At 35.4% G+C, this 20390-nt stretch overlaps 3 protein-coding genes and 2 pseudogenes across 3 annotated transcripts; 3 read left to right on the plus strand and 2 right to left on the minus strand.

Annotated features, from left to right (window-relative positions):
* Positions 1-338: 338 nt before the first annotated feature.
* LOC133861831 (pentatricopeptide repeat-containing protein At4g26680, mitochondrial-like) lies at positions 339-2535 on the minus strand (annotated as a pseudogene).
* Positions 2536-7326: 4791 nt separating this feature from the next.
* LOC133861835 (receptor-like protein 34) lies at positions 7327-9011 on the plus strand. Its single transcript, XM_062297649.1, has 3 exons — positions 7327-7465; positions 8251-8309; positions 8511-9011. Exons 1-3 carry the CDS (start codon positions 7327-7329, stop codon positions 9009-9011), a joined length of 699 nt encoding a protein of 232 aa, XP_062153633.1.
* Positions 9012-9679: 668 nt separating this feature from the next.
* LOC133861839 (receptor like protein 22-like) lies at positions 9680-10834 on the plus strand. The gene has a single exon (XM_062297654.1). It carries the CDS (start codon positions 9680-9682, stop codon positions 10832-10834), a length of 1155 nt encoding a protein of 384 aa, XP_062153638.1.
* Positions 10835-12899: 2065 nt separating this feature from the next.
* Positions 12900-14873, minus strand: LOC133861942 (pentatricopeptide repeat-containing protein At4g26680, mitochondrial-like; annotated as a pseudogene).
* Positions 14874-16646: 1773 nt separating this feature from the next.
* LOC133861847 (receptor like protein 22-like) lies at positions 16647-19049 on the plus strand. The gene has a single exon (XM_062297662.1). The coding sequence runs from the start codon at positions 16647-16649 to the stop codon at positions 19047-19049; it is 2403 nt and encodes an 800-aa protein (XP_062153646.1).
* Positions 19050-20390: the final 1341 nt, after the last annotated feature.

Genomic DNA, 20390 nt, shown 5'->3' on the forward strand with positions numbered 1-20390 from the left:
AGCATAATTTATACCAATCTTCATGGGAATGATCTCGTATTGGCATTCTATACTATAGTTTTGATCTTGTACACTTGCGAGTAAAGCATACAATTATTTACCTATTTATTTAGGTAGATATTTGCACAACAAATATCCAAAAATTATTCATGAAATGGTCTTTAAACATGCACCTGGATGATAGCAATAGACATCAAACTACAAGTGGTCCTACCGGGAAAGGTTTGCCATTCATGCTAGTGCCATTCAGTCAGATTACATTCAGACAAAGTTTAGCAACCTTAATGTAAGAAATCATTATACTTACTTTTCTCACGAAAAATAAAACAACGGAATATTATACAACTTGCTTTAGTTTTGCTCTAAAAAGAAAAAAGTGTAGTTCCCACTAAAAGCTAAGATTTAAAAGTTACAGTGCATGAAGAGGTGAATTTACAACAACACAATCTTTATAAGTCGTTACATGGAAAGCTTAGGTGCATACACCCTTAGCAGTTACCTTCAAATGCTTTCTTCTCATCCTCAGAACCAATGTTGGTTGTTTTGGATTTGTCAAAGCCTTCTGGCATAAGACATCTAGCTTCCATTTCACGACATAAAATCTTTGCCTCTTGAATTTTTCCACACTGGCAAAGCCCACTGCAAATCTAAGATAAGCTGCCAGAATCAGGAGCCATTGATCTCTCAAACATTTCTTTCAAGACTTGGACTGCTCCATCAAAGACCTCATTTTTGCAGAAGGTTGATACCAACAATTTGAAAGCATGTTCATTTGGATGGCATCCACTCCTAAACATGCTTTTATATATCTGGAAGGCACGCTCAGAGTTCTTTCTCACGCACTGACCATAAATAAGGGCAGAAAACGTTGAGGCATTTGGCACTAAGTTATCCTTATCAAGTTCCTTAACCAGATATGCCGCTTTCTTTGTCTTACCCTCCTTGCATAGTCCAAATATCAAGGCATTATACGTTAAAATATCAGCCTTAACTTGATTCCTCAACATCTCCTCATAAAGCTTGCTGCCCATCTCGCTATCACCCACTTGGCTATACCCATTTATCAAGGTATTGTAGGTCACAGTATTAGGAGTAACATTCATGGCCTTCATCTCAATGAAAACCTTATTAGCTTCATGTAATTTCCTTTCCTTGCAAAATCCATGGATAAGCGTGTTCAATGTAACCACATCCTGGTGCACCCCATTCTTTTCCATTGTGTTTTTAAGCTTTATTGCAAAGCTCAAAAGACCCTTACTGCAATATCCTGCGATCAATGTGTTATAAGATGCAGTATTTGGTCTAAAACCCATGCTCTCCATCTCCCTAAACACCTCAACAACCTTCTCCAATGTTCCCAATTTACAGTAAGCGCGCATGACCATATTAAGAGTATAACCATTTGGCCAAATCCTATGATGTCGCATTTTTCTATAGAAAGCCAAAGTAATATCCGTCCTGTGCAAATCAAGCAAAGAGCTCATGTAGGCATTACACGACTCAATAGTAGGAAAAAATCCATAATCCTTCATTCGACAAAAAGTATCAGTGGCGTCCCTAAACTTCTTCATATGCACAAAAGTCTTGAAAAGTGAGTCAAAAACACGAGCCGAAGAATCACACAAGCGGTACGAGTGTAGCATTTCTTCAAACAGATTGGAGGGTACATCTATCGAACAAGATACGACAATGCTCCTCAAAATGGACTCCGCAGATTTGAATTTCCGGTTTTTGGTGAGAATGTAGAGGATTATGGAATAAATTTCGAGGGAATGGCAACTGGTTTTTGAATCCCAACCCAGTTGAAAAACTCGAGGGAAAGAACATGGTCCTTCTGAATCTTGAGCAATACATGTTTCACTCTGAGAGGTGTTAGACCGGTTGATAAAGAACTGAGCTTAGTCCAATCAGAGTGAATTAGGTGGCTGTGTGCAAAGTTTATGAAATCAAGGTCTTGACCTCTGGGCTCAGGGACTGTTCGGTGGGGTATTGGAATTGGTTTCCATTTCCTTCCTCCAAAATTCCCAGGGATCGTGGGTTTCACAGACGGAATGGAGAACTGTTATTCATAATTTCCTCAATATATATATAACAGATAAAATGGGTTTTCCTTTTTGGTGCGTGAACAAGCTCAAAAACTTTGGTGTGATTGTTTGACTCAAATTATTTCGTCCTAGTTCAACGAAATTTAAATGAAATGGAAGTGGTTCTTGATGAAAATAATGGGACTAAACTATCCTTCTTTGGACGAAGAAAATGGAGTTTTGAGCTCACTTCGCTTTGCTTCTGAGCTCTGAACCTTCAGCCAGGCATTACAACAAGCACAATCCAGAATGAATGAATGTTAAAGAAGAAAAAGAAGAAAGAATGGGATCAACGACTGTCGTTGATATATACCAACTGACCAGTCGTATTGGCACGTTGTCGACGATGTCGTTGTTTGTTATTGATCGAGTAAACGGCTAGAGTTGGTATGTATTCGGTGCTCTCAGTACGTAACAAACCATACGTCGTACAACCCCAAGTGTATATCATTTTTTTTTTTAATTTTGTTTTATTAAAAAAATAATAATAATGATAATAACCCCTAATTAGACGCGTGTCATGTTTTTATTCAACAATCACTACAATGAATTTTTTAATTTTTTTTAATTTTTTTTGAGATAACAATCACGACAATGATTATCGGTGGTAATGAACAGTAATCAATATCTGAAGATGAAACATATCAATACATATATAGTCATGGGGCGGAGCCAGATTTCAAACATTGGGGGCCAAATTGAGAAAAAAAACTTTGGGGGGCCAAAACTAAGAAAATAAAAAAAATAAGTGGTAAAATTTAATTTTTTTTTTTTTCCAGATATTTTTTTTTGGGGGGGGGAAACTCTTTGGCTTGGGGGGGGCCAGGCCCCCCGAAGCCAAAGAGTAGTTCCGCCCCTGTATATAGTTAAAGAAAATATTCTCAATAACCACAAAATATATCCATTAAAGACTAATGCTACACATACTCATTACATCTATATAACATCGACATATATGATGTGTTTTAAGTGATTAATACAATTTTTTTTTAAGTAACTGATATGTGAATCCGATTAAATTAGGTTACACCAATCGATATGATATTAAAAAAACATTCATACTCATAAAACTTTTATAGATGACACTTTCTTCTACTAAACAAGCAATTCACTTGTTCACCCCAGCAGTTGTTTTCCCAAAACGAGAACTTCTAGACACTTCTTTTATTTGATTTCTTTAACTGGAATTCCGATTAGATTGAAGGTTGTTGTTTAGTGAAGATGTGGATTGAACAAAATACCTCAAGAGAATTAAATACTTCATGCGGTTCACATAGTAGCATCATCACACATAAGTAAGTCTGTCAAGAAGCCTATAGGGTTTTTCAAGTATTGGCAGTGTAAACACTAAAGATTGAGGACGAGTTGCTGACGGTATTCTCTGAAAGTCCTTATGCGAAGAAGTCTTGCTAATGGGGCTCTTTGTGACTCTTTTGTCTCTCGTCAAGAAGACTTGTTGACGAGGCTCTCTAGAGCACAATTGGAAGGATTACGCCCATTTGACAGATTTGCTGACAAAGCTCTCGGGTAGCCTTCTAATTAGGTGACCACACCAGGATGTTATTGTTGACGCATTTGCTAACGTTAGTACATATCTTCACAAAACCAACTCCAATTGAAAACCACAAAATCTAGGCACATTTGGTATATGAGTAATATTAGATACTATAATTTTATTAATCATTTATCAACAATGCTGATATGACACTCTCAACTAACCATTTGCTCATTTTTTTTTAAAAAAAATTAAAATTAAAATTACTTAACACGGATTAGTCAAAGGGATTGGAAGTGTCACGTTAGCATTGTTGAATAAAATTATAGTGTTTTTGTTTGGTAACCATCCTCCTTTTTTCTTTTTCTTTTTTCTTTTTTTAGACATGGTCCTCCCCTTATTTTCACATAATTTCACTTCTCCTAAAAAGAAGTCAACTTATAAACATTCTATTTTTTTTTATTATTTTTTTTTTCACTTTTTATATCACATTAATAATTTTTTATTATTATTCAAATAAAAAAAAACTAACTACAAAATAATTTTTTTTTTTTTACTTTTTCATACAAATTTTTTATAATTTATATCACATCAATCACTTCTTATTATTACTGAAAAAAAAAAGGTCAGCTCAGCCAACTTTACCAAACTACATGTGTATGAATCAGACCTTTAACATGTAAAGAATGTCCTCAAGGAAAGGATTAGAATTTGGAGCAACCATCAAGCAACAGCTGGGAAAATGTCAGACGTATATATGTTCTTATTTTCGTTTATTAGGACAGAAACCAAAGTATTAATAATTATTATAATTTCCATAATCATTCCTCTTCTGTATTTCTGATATATAAGTAAATTTACACATTTGAGTAAACCATAATTCTAACAAAGCAAGCCACCATATATGCTTCCAGTATGAAAACCTGATTACATATATAGCGGCCACTTTTGGTGTTCTGTTAGGTGGCCTGCGATCCTTTGGGTGGTGCGCTACTCATAAAATTTTTATTTTATTTTATTATTTAATTTTTATAAATCTAAAATATTTTAAAAATTTTGGTTTAATTTTAGTAAGAGCATATACATTGTCGCTAAACAAAAAATAAGGGATGGTTATTCCGATCCATTAATTCCAACATCTTATATTCTTAGTAATACACATTATTATTCTTAAAATAACGACTCTTTCGTATACCAACGTGTCCTAAGTCTTAAAAAGATTACTTACAAACATTATTTTTGGCCATCTCTAAAATTTAACAAGTTGTACTCATTTCAAGCACTGTAATATTTTTTTTATTTTAGATGAATAAAACCCTTTATAAAGCTCAAACTTAACGTCCTTACACTCCGGTTAAAACTGGAAACAAATAAGCACTGTAATATTTGCTTGATAGATTTGTAGACTGTAAAAGCTCACACAAACAAAAGTAAGAAAATTCCTTACAAACGAATGTGTGAATTGAACGAGATTTTTACCCTCTTACTTGAGATTGGGAACATGCATGAATGCTCTTAATTAGCATTTCAATCATGTCCAGAGATTGCCCATTCAAGTCTTAATGAATGGAGAAAAAGAAAAAACACAGAAACACACACACCCAGAAACGAAGGCAACAGAAGCATACATATGGATTAAATGAAAACTTTATTAGTGAAAATTGGTTCAATGGATGAATATAAAGATAGTTGGGCTTGTGTAATTAACTGAATTTAAAGTGGGATTTAAAAGATTAAGTTAACCAACTATACTTTTAAGGTATAATTATCATATATTCATTCATTTATTTATAGGATGAAAGAAAACATAAAACTAAAATAAAATAAAGCGGAATAATAAAAAATCGACAAGAGATTTTATGTGATTCGGTCTATGACCTACGTCCACAGAATAAAGCTCAAAGGGTTTCATTTTACTCTTATTTCTCTTGATAAATTTACAATACAAATAATCCCTATTTATAGGAATATAAAGAAAATACAAAATGGTATGAAAGAATATCAAATACAATTATGATTTGATTATAATCAATTACAATCAAATCATACAATCTCATATATTCTCCTACCATATCTAATCACAATTATATAGAAAATATGTTATCTAACATTCCCTCTCAAATTCAAGATGGAAACTTGTGAAATCTTGAGTTTGTTTCTTAAACAGCATTGAAGAGGTGATGGTGCTAGAATTGGAAGCATCGGCGACTCTTGAACATCGACAACTTTTGGGCCGAAACGGGCTAACTGTGGGCCTTACATAGAAGCCAACTAAGGGCTGAAATGGGTATAGGCTTAAAACAATACCGCAAATGCCAAAGTACAAATAATGTGCCAACTATGAGCCAAATATGAAAGCTAACAATGGGCTAAAATGGGTCTGGGTTTGAAACAATACCATAAAGACTGAATACAAATAATGGACCAACAAAGGCCCAAAACAATGTGGGCAACTTTGGCCTCTTTTGTGGGCAATTTTTGTTTTTTTTTTTTTTGTTTGCCTCTTTCAATTTTTGATTTTCTCTTTCTTTTTTTTTTGGTGGTTTGACCGGTTCACTTGAAAGTTGAAACCAAGGAAGAATAGAGGAATGTTAGCGCATCTCTTGGTATTCTCCTAGTATACATTTAGAATGACACAGATATAATTAAAAAATTACATCTATGTCCGTTTGGATGGCATAGATACAATTTTTTAATAAAATATGTATATTTATATATTTATATATATATATATATATATATATATATATATATATATATATATGCTATTCTAGATATACACCAGGAAAATATCAAGAAATGTTCTAGCATTATTCCTCGAAAGAATAAAGGAACTTACAACTAGCCTCCAAGGAGGCACTTGAAACCAAGGAAAAATAAGGCTTTACACCTAGCCTCCAGAGGAGGAACTTGAAACCATGGTACAATCTCATTTGTATCGCAAATTTATCAAGAGACATTACAAAAAAAAAAACGACTTTTTGAACTATTTTTGTTGGAGTCATTTTAACAAAACGGCTCTAATTTGAGCCATTTTTAACTAAAGCGGTTCAAATTAGAGCCGCTTTTTTAAAAGTGATTTAATTAGAGCCGTTTTAGTTAAAACAACTCTAATTTGAGCCGTTTTAACCAAAATGGCTCTAGTTAGAGCCATTTTGGTTAAAATGACTCTAACTAAAATGGTTCTAATTAGAGTCACTTTTTTAAAACAGTTCCAATTTGAGCCGTTTTAGTCCAAAACGGCTCAAACTGAGATTTTAATACGCTAGTGTTGAGCCATGAAAACGGCTAAAAAAAAGGGCACAAAACATTTTGAGCCTTTTTAAGGCCTTAAAACAGCTCCAAAAAAAGGGCTCAAACAGCTGTCTTTTTTTTTTCTTTTTTTTTTTTTTTTTTTTTTTTTTAAGTGAGATGTAAGAGTAAAATATAGCACTTTAAGCTTTATCATGTGGATATAATTTATAGACTGAATTACGTAAAATCTCTTGTCGCATTTCTATTATTCTGCTTTATTTTATATGAACTTTATATTTTCTTTCATGGTATCAGAACTATAGGCTAACGCAATGTCCTCTTCGTTTTCTTGGATTTTATTTTTTTTCTTGATAGTCAGTATTTTGCAGATCTCCTAACCATAGATCTTGCATAGTAAAAAAGAAAAAAAATAAAATAAAATTGGAGGTTCTGTTGAACACAGACAGTGCACAAATGAGTTGCTTCATCAGCCACTCCATCCAGATCCACGGCATGACAGCCATCTGCAGCGCCTCCGGTGATCTTCCTCCTGCCTCCAGTGATCTCACCCCATGCAGCCACGTTCCGCCATCTCAGCTGCGCCTAGGCCAGCCGTCCACAGCCAGCAATACCGCTTGTGACTTCCAGCGCTGTACTTGCAGACAACCATCGGCCTTCGTCTCTTCATCTCTCTCGTGTTCAGATCTGAATGTCATGAGACTCGATCAGACTTCTCGCAGATTCACTTTCATGTTGTATACATGACTCTCTCCCTGTTGAACGATTGTTCTAGATTCAACACTGATGGCTGTGATGGGTAATTGGTTGCTACACGTATGACCAAGGTATGGCTATTATGCACTAAATCACTAATTGGTACAGGTGGAGTAGTTTAAAAAAAAAAAATGATGAGAGAGAGAAAGGTTTGGTTATTTTATGGTGAATGGGTGTTCATGTATACTCTCGTGAAGATGAAAATGTTTAGGAAAAGTTGAAAAGAAAAAAAAAAAAAAAAAAAAAATTCAAAAGAGGCCAAGTTGCTCATATTATTCTGACCCTTGTTAACTCTTTATTTTGGTTATTGACCAATCTTTTAGCATTTGTGGTATTGTTTAAAGACTCTGGCCTAGCCTTCATGATCTTGATAAAAACTCACTAATTTCAGCCCATCACTAATTATCATTTTGGTCCGTAATTGACCCACTTTTTAACATTTGTGGTATTGTTTAAAATCTATGCCTTATTTAGCCCTTAATGGCTTATTGATATTTAAAGTGCATCTCCACAGTCGCCGACCGCCTTCGGTCATCTTCGTCGAAGTCCCAGCCTACTTTTCCTTTTTTGTATGATTTTTCCACAACGCGCTATGATTATTTGTATGATTTTTCCACAAGTCTTTTGTAAAACATTAATTAATTGTTGCTTTATTGCCTCCAGATGAGCAGTTCACTGCAGTTGGGGCAGAATTTCTTAATTGCTTCAACTGCGTTTCCACCGTACGTCTACATATGACTCACGAAAAGAAACAGTCAATTAGACTTCATAAAAAGCCCGTCCTTCACTTGTACTTCTGGCCTTATCAAGATAGCGAAAAACATAGTAAAATATATATCATGGATCACTTCATGTTCATGCGCTTGCTTTTTCTTCTCTCCTTGTTCCTTGTTTTACTCACTGTTTCTTTGTCCTCTCTGCAGCCACTTTGCCTTGAAGATGAGAGATCAGCCTTGTTGCAATTCAAGGATAGCTTTGTTATAAACAAGTCTGCTTCACCAGATCCTTCTGCATGTTCTAAGCTTGCATCATGGACTCTGGAAGGAGAGCATGGTGATTGCTGCTTATGGGATGGCCGGGTCTACTGTAATGAGGAAACAGTTCATGTTATCGATCTTGATCTCAGTGGCAGTTGTCTCTATGGTTCTTTCAACTCTAACAGTAGTGTTTTTCGCCTTTTTCAACTTCAAAGGCTTAATCTTGCTTATAATGACTTTAATGACTCTCAAATCCCATCTGCAGTTGGCAATCTTTCCATGCTAACCTATCTCAACCTCTCCTACTCAGTGTTTTCTGGACAAATTCCTGAAAGTTTGGCAAATTTATCTTCTTTGACAACTCTAGATCTAGACTATTGTCAATTGCATGGTGAATTCCCAGCCAGAATTTTTCAACTTCCAAACCTAGTGGGTCTTCTAATATGATGGAATCAGAATCTCACTGGTCATTTGCCTGAATTTCACTCTACTAGTTCTCTTGAGGTTTTGAGACTCGGCGGCACAAGTTTTTCTGGTAAACTACAGATTTCAATTGGGAACTTGAGTTCTTTACGTATTTTAGGTATTCAGGATTGCCATTTCTCTGGATCTATCCCATCTTCACTTAGTAATCTCACTCAACTCACTCATTTGTTTCTTTCACGCAATAAATTGAGTGGGATGTTGGAGTTTGACATATTTCTTAAAATCCAAAGTTTAAGTAGGCTTACGCTATCATCCAACAATTTGACATTACTAACCAAGGCCTATTCAAAAGACACTCTTGCACACTTTCAGACTTTAGCATTGGGTAATTGTAACTTACAGAAGTTCCCAGATTTCATATGTAACCAAAACAAATTGAGCTGGCTTGATCTGGCGGGCAACAATCTTCAAGGCCCAATCCCCAAATGGTTGTATAATACGAGTTTAGAAACTCTTCGGGCTATAATTCTTTTTGGAAATTTTTTAATAGGCTTTGAGTAATCTCCAATTGTTCTGTCATGGTCTAACTAGAAATTTTAGAACTAGACAATAACTGGCTATAAGGATCACTCCCCATTCCACAACCATCTATCAAGATTTATCATGTCTAAAGGAACTTGATAAGAGAAATGTCACCGTTGATTTGCATTCTGAGTTCACCTGAAGTACTTGATTTTTCCTATAACAACTTCAATGGCAAGCTTCATCCATGCTTAGGAAACTTCAGTTCCTTGTCTGTACTTCTACTACAAACCAACAACTTCCATGGCAACATCCCAAAAGCTTGGGCAATGGGGAGCAGCTTAAAGATGATTGACTTAAGCGAAAACCAATTCCAAGGTCAGCTACCGAGATCAATGGCAAATTGTATGATGTTAGAGTATCTTCATGTCGGTAACAATCCGATCAATGATACTTTTCCCTTCTGGTTGGGAACTCTTTCTCAGTTGAAGGTTCTTGTCCTCCTTTCTAATGGATTTCATGGTGGAATAAAGAGTCATAAAACCAATTATGCATTCCCAAAGTTGCATATAATTGATCTCTCTCGAAATAAAAGCTCTGGAAAATTGCCCGCAGAGTATTTCCAACATTGGAATGCTATGAAAGTTGTTGGTGCAAATGATCAGTTGATATACATGGAGCTACCGTTTGCCGGAGATGAGTGGGTATATTTTGTCCAATACAGTACAGTTACAATGACAAACAAAGGCATAAGGTTGGAGTATGAGAAAATCCAAGATGTGTTCATGGTCATTGATTTCTCAAGCAATAGATTTGAAGGAGAAATTCCAGAAGTTGTAGTGAGTCTTAAAGGTCTTCATTTGCTAAATCTTTCCAATAATGCTCTGAATGGTCATATCCCATCATCTTTAGGGAACTTGACACGTATAGAATCAATGGACCTTTTCCAAAACAAGTTGTTTAGAGAGATACCTCCACAACTAACACAACTCTTTTTTGTTGCATCCTTTAATGTCTCCAACAACCGTCTCACAGGACCTATACCACATGGAAGTCAATTTGACACATTTGAAAATAGTTTATTTGGAGGTAATTCAGGATTGTGTGGAAGCTCGTTATCAAAGAAATGTAGAGATTTCAAGTACCCTCAGACTCCACCTTCTCCCTTAGAAGAGAATGAAAGCTCAGAATCTCCATTTGAATTTGGTTGGAAAGTAGTTGTCATAGGGTATGCATGTGGATTTGTAATTGGAGCTATAATTGGGCAAATTGTGATTGCAAGGAAGTATGATTGGTTTGTGAAGATTTTTGGAAAGATGTAGCCAACTTGAAGAATTTACGGTGAATTGGAGAATGTCATGAATTTGAATTTAGGTATGTAAAATGTTTTAGATAAATTATAAATGTTTATTTATTTTTTTTTTTTGAAGTATAAATGTTTATGTTTCTAGCATTATTATATGGTGCTTGATGGAATTGTAAGCCTATACAAATTTCAATGTAATATATATCTTACTGTTTGTGTGTGTGAGTTTGCTTTTTTTCCTCTATTTTATACAACGTTCTTTGTTTGTTGGCTTGGTTCCTAGTTTGTGTCGTGCAAATTAGAAATCATTCATAAATGATATCTTTGCATTCTGTTTTGGTAGGTGTACAAAAGTTTTGAGAATATATTTTGTTTGATATCCAAAACAGAGCAAATAGGATTGTATTTATATTTGATAGACACAGAGTGTTTGTTATAATTAATTGTGAATCGTGATATGCAACAATCAAAGATTCAAGATAATTCCATGTTGTACACGACGATTCTAAACTTTTAAGGAATTCAATTAACTAGAAACAATATTCTGAAGTAATGAAAAGATAATAAGTTTGAAAGCTGCACCCTTTAAGTCACTGAGCAGTTGGAGATAGAAGTTGAGTTATTTGCAACTCTTTGTATTTGAACTTCTGTTGATGCTTCCACGTTTCTGCATGAGTTGGCCCCTCGTAACTCCCTTGCTGTCCAAATCATCAGACACCTTAACACCCTTCCAATGGTGAAACCTTCAGTTTGACGCGGAGAACGCAAAATCAAACAGCAAGTGTGACCCTCGGTGAATATAGGGTAGAAAGACAACAAAATGAATATCTCTGTTTGTGAATTTCTCTCGGATTATGAGAAAATCTAACACACTGTGTTTAGTATGAACATGAAACACCGGGTTTAGATGTTAAGGCAATAGCAAACCATAAGGTTGGCCATGGCCTGAGATGAGAGTGGAACTTGTAATTCACGTAACAGCATCCTAATCCAAAATAGTTCTTCAATGGCAAGGGCTGTATACCGGTATTCGACCTCGGTACTAACCCGAGACATTAGGAGTGTGTTTGATAAAATGGTTGTGCTGCGAAAGTTTTGTTTGAATAATTTTAAGAAGTGATTGATGTGATATAAAATATAAAAAAAAATTTGAAATTGTTTTTGTAATGAATTTTTTTATTTGAATAATAATAAAAAATTATAGATGCGATATAAAAAGTAAATAAAAAAAAAAATAGAATGTTTTGAATTTGACTTCTCTGGAAGAAGTGAAAAAAATAGAAAGAAATAAAAGTGTTTGCCAAACACACATAAACATGATATTTCTTAGCGTACCAATATACTAGACATGGACCAAGTGATTCTATGAAACATGCCATTTTGACTCAGATAGGATTTAAATTGATTAGAGACATACTCCGGATCCCCACCATTATCAGTATTAGTATGAATTTGTTTGATCACATTGGAAAATTGTTTCTTCTTAAGTAATTTAAATTTAACAAAACATTAATATTGAAAAAAATTCAGACTTATGAACTAAGGGATATATGCAACCAAGAAAATCAAGGGTTAAATAATATTCACCTCCACCCACCCCAAAGTTGTCGCCCATTTTCAATTTGGTTATCAAAGTTTTAAAATTTGCAATGTGCCACCCAAAGTTTCCAAAATTTGGAACTCTTTGAGCATAATTTATACCAATCTTAGTGGGAATAATCTCATATTTTCCTTCCATACTATTGTTTTGATCTTGTGCACTTGCAAGTAAAATGTATAATTATTTACCTATTAATTTAAGTAATATTTGCACAACAAAAATCCAAAAATTATTAATGAAATGGTCTTTAAACGCCTGGATGATAGCAATAGACATCAAACTACAAGTGGTCCTACGTGGAAAGATTTGCCATTCATCCTAGTGCCATTCAGTCAGATTACATTCAGACAAAGTTTTGCAACCTTAATGTAAGAAATCATTATACTTACTTTTCTCGGGAAAAATAAAACAATGGAATATTATACGACTTGCTTTAAACTTCATTGAAAAATAAAACAACGAAAAATAAAGTGTAGTTCCCACTAAAAGCTAAGATTTAAAAGTCACAAGGTGAGATTAGGTGCATGAAGAGCTGAATTTACAACAACACAACCTTTATAAGTTAGATGGAAAGCTTAGGTGCATACAACCTTAGCAGTTACCTCCAAATGCTTTCTTCTCATACTCAGAACCAAAGTTGGTTGTTTTGGATTTGTCAAAGCCTTGTGGCATAAGACATCTAGCTTCAATTTCACTACATAACATCTTTGCCTCTTAAATTTTTCCACGCTGGCAAAGCCCACTGCAAATCTCAGATGAGCTGCCTGAATCAGGAGCCATTAATCTCTCAAAACATTTCCTTCAAGACTTGGACTGCTCCATCAAAGTCCTCATTTTTGCAGAAGGTTGATACCAACATTTTGAAAGTACGTTCATTTGGTTGGCAACCACTCCTTAACATGCTTTTATATATCTGGAAGGCACGCTCAAAGTTCTTTCTCATGCACTTACCATAAATAAGGGCAGAAAACGTTGAGGCATTTGGCACTAAGTTACCCTTATCAAGTTCCTTAACCAGATATGCCGCTTTCTTTGTCTTACCCTCCTCGGATAGTCCAAATATCAAGGCATTATCCGTTAAAATATCAGCCTTAACTTGATTCCTCAACATCTCGTCATAAATTAAGCTTGCTGCCTATCTCACTATCACCCACTTGGCTATACCCATTTATCAAGGTATTGTAGGTCACAGTATTAGGAGTAACATTCATGGCCTTCATCTCAATGAAAACCTTATTAGCTTCATGTAATTTCCCTTCCTTGCAGAATCCATGGATAAGCGTGTTCAATGTAACCACATCCTGGTGCACCCCATTCTTTTCCATTGTGTTTTTAAGCTTTATTATCCTGCAATCAATGTGTTATAAGATGCAGTATTTGGTCTAAAACCCATGCTCTCCATCTCCCTAAACACCTCAACAGCCTTCTCCAATTTTCCCAATTTACAGTAAGCGCGCATGACCATATTAAGAGTATAAACATTCGGCGAAATCCTATGATGTCGCATTTTTCTATGGAATGCCAAAGTAATATCCATCCTGTGCAAATCAAGCAAAGAGCTCATGTACGCATTACACGACTCAATAGTCGGAAAAAATCCATAATACTTCATTCGACAAAAAGTATCAGTGGCGTCAATAAACTTCTTCATATGCGCAAAAGTCTTGAAAAGTGAGTCAAAAACACGAGGCGAAGAATCACACAAGCGGTACGACTGTAGCATTTCTTCAAACAGATTGGAGGGTACATCTATCGAACAAGATACAAGACTGCTCCTCAAAATAGACTCTGCAGATTTGAATTTCCGATTTTTGGTGAGAATGTGGAGGATTATGGAATAAATTTCGAGGGAATGGCAACTGGGTTTTTGAATCCGAACCCAGTTGAAAAACTCGAGGGAAAGAACATGGTCCTTCTGAATCTTGAGCAACACATGTTTCACTCTGAGGGGTGTTAGACCGGTTGATAACGAACTGAGCTTAGTCCAATCTGAGTGAATTAGGTGGCTGTGTGTAACGTTTATGAAATCAAGGTCTTGACCTCTGGGCTCAGGGACTGTTCGGTGGGGTATTGGAATTGGTTTCCATTTCCTTCCTCCAAAATTCCCAGGGATAGTGGGTTTCACAGAGGTGTGAGTTTGGGCTAAGGAATTAAGCAAAGTCGAAAATCGGCGGAATGGAGAATTGTTATTCATAAATTCCTCATATGTATAACAGATAAAATGGGTTTTCCTTTTTGGTACGTGAACAAGCACAGAAACCAAAGTGATTGTTTGACTGAAATTATTTTGTCCTAATTCAACGAAATTTAAATGAAATGGAAGTGGGTGTTGATGAAAACAATGGGACTAAACTAACCTTCTTTGGACGAAGAAAATGGAGCTTTTGAGCTCACTTCGCTTTGCTTCTGAGCTCTCAACCTTCACCCAGGCATTACAACAAACACAATCCAGAGTTAATAATAAACAAAGAACCGGCCTTTAAATTCTACTGAATGAATGCAAAAGAAGAAGAAGAAAGAACGGGACCAACGACTGTTGTTGATACATACCAACTGACCGGTCGTATTGGCACGTTGTAGAGGATGTCGTTGTTTGTTATTGATCGAGTAAACGACTAGAGTTGGTATTATTATTATTATTATTTATTTTATTTTTTTATAGATGAGTTGGTATGTATTCGGTGCTCCGTACTTAACAAACCATAAGTCGTATAAGCTTGACGTGTGACAACCCCAAATTAGACGCGTGTCATGTTTTAATTCAACAATCACTACCATGATTGTCGTTGGTAATGAACAGTAATCAATATCTGAAGATGAAACATATATTCAATACATAGTTAAAGAAAATATTCTCAATAACCACAAAATATATCCATTAAGGAGTAATGCTACTCATTATACCCATACAACATCTACATATATAACATGCTTAGACAATAAATATTTTTTTTTTTTAAGTGTCTGACATGTAAATCTACTTAAATTACATTACCAATCAGTATGCAATTTTGATCATTTTATATGTCTTTTGTAACATGTGACTGAAGGGTGCATTTAATCTTTGGTGAACACTTTTGGGAATTTTTTTTATTATTATTATTATTAGTTTGGGATTTTTTTTGTTTTTTTTTAAAAAATTATATGTATTTGATGCCGTTTTAAACAATAAGCGGTATTAAATTTAATTAACGCCGTTTGCGTATTAAGCGGCATTAAATTAATTTAAGACCACTGCATTAATGCCATTTGAGAAGCAGCATTAATTAAACGGTACCAAGTGTTTAGTGCCGTTTATATAGCCTAAAATGACATTAAAAAAATGGCACTAAATGTCCTTTTTTTTTTTTTTTGTATTGCAATTTTTTTTAAATTTATAATATTTTTTGTTGTTATCTCCACAAGATTTTACTAGAAGACCAAATTGGAGTTGTGTTGTCATTTTTTTGTTGTTATTTTCTTATTGGTTGAATTTCTCTACTGAACTTTATTTGTTTAAATCCACTTGAGTGGGAATGAAAGTGGGTGGAAGTGAAAGCGGACATGGATGAAAGTGGAAGTAGAAGCGGAAGAAAATATGTTTATGTTGACTAGCATTTCTACTCCACACTCTAAAAAGTCTTTCGTAGAACATTAATTATAATTATTGCTTTATTACCTCAAAACGATCAGTTGGGACAGAATTTCTTTATTGCTTCAAACCGCGTTTCCACCGTCTACATATGATTTTCATTCACTCTCTCAAAATGTGTTTTTCAAACATTTCGACAAAATCTATCCTTGGCTTGTAAGTAGCGTTACTTTCCGTAGGTTCTTTTTCTTGTCTCCACTTAATTATTTTTTAAGTTTGGTTTTTGGACTAATTAACACTCCAATTTTATTGTGAATTATTGCAATTTTCCCATCTTTTCTACAGCGCATTGCGGCCACTTAACTAGCAAGGGGAAGGCATACAAAAGCAAAAGCAATTTCAAGTTACGAAAAGAAACAGACAATGGGAAAAGTGAAACCACGATAAGATGTGAATGCGATGAGATGTGAAGTCATATTGCACCCAATACTTGAAGGCTTGAAGCATGTGATTCACGAAAAGAAACAGGCAATTAGACTTCATAAAAAGTGCTTCAATTCAAGTGTGAAAGTTTATATCCTTGCTAGGCTATAAAAGCCCCTTCACTTGTAGTTCTGGCCTTATCAACATAGCGAAAAACGTAGTAAAATATATATCATGGATCACTTCATGTTCTTGCGCTTGCTTTTTCTTCTCTCATTGTTCCTCGTTTTACTCACGGTTTCTTTGTCCTCTCTGCAGCCACTTTGCCTTGAAGATGAGAGATCAGCCTTGTTGCAATTCAAGGATAGCTTTGTTATAGACAAGTCTGCTTCATCATATCCTTCTGCATGTTCTAAGCTTGCATCATGGACTCTGGAAGGAGAGAATGGTGATTGCTGCGTATGGGATGGGGTCAACTGTAATCAGGAAACAGGTCATGTTATCGATCTTGATCTCAGTGGCAGTTGTCTCTATGGTTCTATAAACTCTAATAGTAGCGTTTTTCGCCTTCTTCAACTTCAAAGTCTTAATCTTGCTGATAATGACTTTAATAACTCTCAAATCCCATTGGCAGTTGGCAATCTTTCGAGGTTAACCCATCTCGACCTCTCCTACTCCATGTTTTCAGGACAAATCCCTGAAACTTTGGCAAATTTATCTTCTTTGACAACTCTATATCTAGAATATTGTCAATTGCATGGGGAATTTCCAACAAAAATTTTTCAACTACCAAACTTACAAGTTCTTTCGATAAGATTCAATCAGAATCTCACTGGTCATTTGCCTGAATTTCACTCTACTAGTTCTCTTAAGGATTTGACACTTGAGAGCACAAGTTTTTCTGGTAAACTACCGACTTCAATTGGAAACTTAAGTTCTTTACATGTTTTATATGCTCGGAATTGCTATTTCTCTGGATCTATCCCACCTTCACTCAGTAATCTCACCCAACTCACAGAACTAGTCCTTTCAAACAATAAATTGAGTGGGATGTTGGAGTTAGACATGTTTCTTAAGATCAAAAGTTTAAGTGTGCTTATGCTATCATCCAACAATTTGACATTGCTAACCAAGGCCAATTCAAATGACACTCTTGCACAGTTTCACACTCTAGCATTGGGTTCTTGCAAGTTAGGGAAGTTTCCAGATTTCTTGCGTAACCAAAACAAATTGAGTTGGCTTGAGCTTGAATCCAACAATCTTCAAGGCTTAATCCCCAAATGGTTGTATAATACGAGTTTAGAAACTCTTAGGGCTATAATTCTTCATGGAAATTTTCTAATAGGCTTTGAGCAATCTCCAATTGTTCTCCCATGGTCTAAACTAGAAATTTTAACTCTAGGATATAACCGGCTACAAGGATCACTCCCCATTCCACAACCATCTATCAAGATTTATCGTGTCCGAAGGAACTTGATAAGAGAAATGTCACTGTTGATTTGCAATCTGAGTTCACCTGAAGTACTTGATTTTTCCTATAACAACATCACTAGCAAGCTTCATCCATGCTTAGGAAACTTCAGTTCTTTGTCTGTACTTCTTCTACAAAGCAACAACTTCCATGGCAACATCCCAAAAACTTGGGCAATGGGAAGCAGCTTAAAGATGATTGACTTAAGTGAAAACCAATTCCAAGGTCAGCTACCAAGGTCAATGGCAAACTGTATGATGCTACAGTATCTTCATGTTGGTAACAATCAGATCAATGACACTTTTCCCTTTTGGTTGGGAACTCTTTCTCAGTTGAAGGTTCTTGTCCTCCGTTCTAATGGATTTCATGGTGGAATAAAGAGTCATAAAATCAATTATACATTCCCCGAGTTGCATATCATTGATCTCTCTCATAATAGTTTCACTGGAAAATTGCCCGCAGAGTATTTCCTACATTGGAATGCCATGAAAGTTGTTGGTGCAAATGATCAATTGATATACATGGAGCTAGGGTTTGCCGGAGACGGGTGGGATTCTTCTGTCCAATACACGGATACAATGACAAACAAAGGCATAAAGTTGGAGTACGAGAAAATCCAAGATTTGTTCATGGTCATTGATTTCTCGAGTAATAGATTTGAAGGAGAAATTCCAGAAGTTGTGGGGAGTCTTAAAGGTCTTAATTCGCTAAATCTTTCCAATAATGCTTTCACTGGTCATATCCCATCATCTTTAGGGAACTTGACACATATAGAATCAATGGACCTTTCTCAAAACAAGTTGTTTGGAGAGATACCTCCACAACTAACACAACTCTTTTTCCTTGCATCCTTTAATGTCTCCAACAACCGTCTCACAGGGCCTATACCACATGGAAGTCAATTTGACACATTTGGAAATAGTTCATTTGGAGGTAATTCAGGATTGTGTGGAAGGCCGTTATCAAAGAAATGTGGAGATTTCAAGTACCCTCAGACTCCACCTTCTCCCTTTGAAGTGAATGAAAGCTCAGAGTCTTCATTTGAATTTGGTTGGAAAGTAGTTGCCATAGGGTATGCATGTGGATTTGTAATAGGAGCTATAATTGGGCAAATTGTGATTGCAAGGAAGTATCATTGGTTTTTGAAGATTTTTGGAAAGATGTAGCAAACTTGAAGAATTAATGGTAAATTGGAGAATATCATGAATTTGAATTTAGTATAAATGTTTATGTTTCTAGCATTATTATATGGTGCTTGATGGAATTGTAAGCCTACAAAAATTTCAATGTAATATCTTACTATTTGTGTGTGTGAGTTTGCGCGTCTTTTTTTCCTTATTTTAAACCACCATATTTGTTAATTTGTGGTCTCTTTTCCTAGTTTGTGTCGTGCAAATTAGAAATCATTCATAAATAAATTAGCCAATTAGATAACGGTAAACCTTCGACAAATTGTAAAGGGCCAAAAGCTGCCTTAGTTGTTGCATCGACACTACCGTATGAAGATTTATTCTTAACTATTATACAAGAAGTGGTAGGAAAATAGTGGTCAAAACTCGACCTGTGAAAAGACTGTTTTAATAATTCTCATATCAATTTTAAAGATTTTGAATTTTGAAAGTCCATAACTTTAAAATTGTTGTCCATTTAAGGCTAATTATTATCTTCTTCTTCTTCTTTTAATGTCTTTTTGATTTAAAAATTTATAAATGATGACCTGACTTGCATGCTGTAAAAACAATTCCTGCACATATGCTATTATAAAAAGAAGAAAAAAAATGTAAAATTTGTCCTTTTGGTTAGGGGTGTAATTATAAGCGGCCGGAAAATTGTAACCGGATACCAACCAGCTCTGGATAACCAAAAAACCGGGAAACCGGTTTGGTATCCGGTTATTTACCGGGCACCCGAAGCCGGAGTCGGTTATTCAGTTCTTAGATACTTAGTTATAATCAAGTAACCGCTCTGGGTGTATATTTAATATATATAAATTAAAAAATAGAAAATTCCCTCTCTTGGACATGGATTGGTTTCATTGAAGAACAAATCTTCTGCCATGAAAATCACTGCGTCGTGAAAAAGACGATCTGAGGGACTGTGGCGTCGTCAGGTTTAGAGGTTGAAACCACCTCACGGAAGAAGATGATTTATAATTACAGCTCTTCTTTGGGAAAACAGAAAAAAGCCCATCGCCTTGACTATGATGACACGATGAAATCAAATTCGTGCCGCCCAATACCTCTGCCATTGAATTCCAATTCCCCTACTTTCGATTGCCCAAGAAACCCACCAAACCCAGAAAAAGCGAAAATGAATTTACCTAGATCAGAGAACTGATTGAAACTGAGAGAAAGAAGTTTGCCTAATTGCTTTCGCTTCAAGCACAAGAAATTTCCAAGAAATCCGAAAAGGTGTGAGAGAGAGAGAGAGAGAGGGAGCTTCAGAAAGACAAAATGAACGCAGACAGCATGGGACCGCTAGAATAATGTTGCTCGGATTTCTCTACC

The sequence above is a fragment of the Alnus glutinosa genome, chromosome 2 (assembly GCF_958979055.1).
Source record: "Alnus glutinosa chromosome 2, dhAlnGlut1.1, whole genome shotgun sequence".
Lineage (NCBI taxonomy): Eukaryota > Viridiplantae > Streptophyta > Magnoliopsida > Fagales > Betulaceae > Alnus > Alnus glutinosa.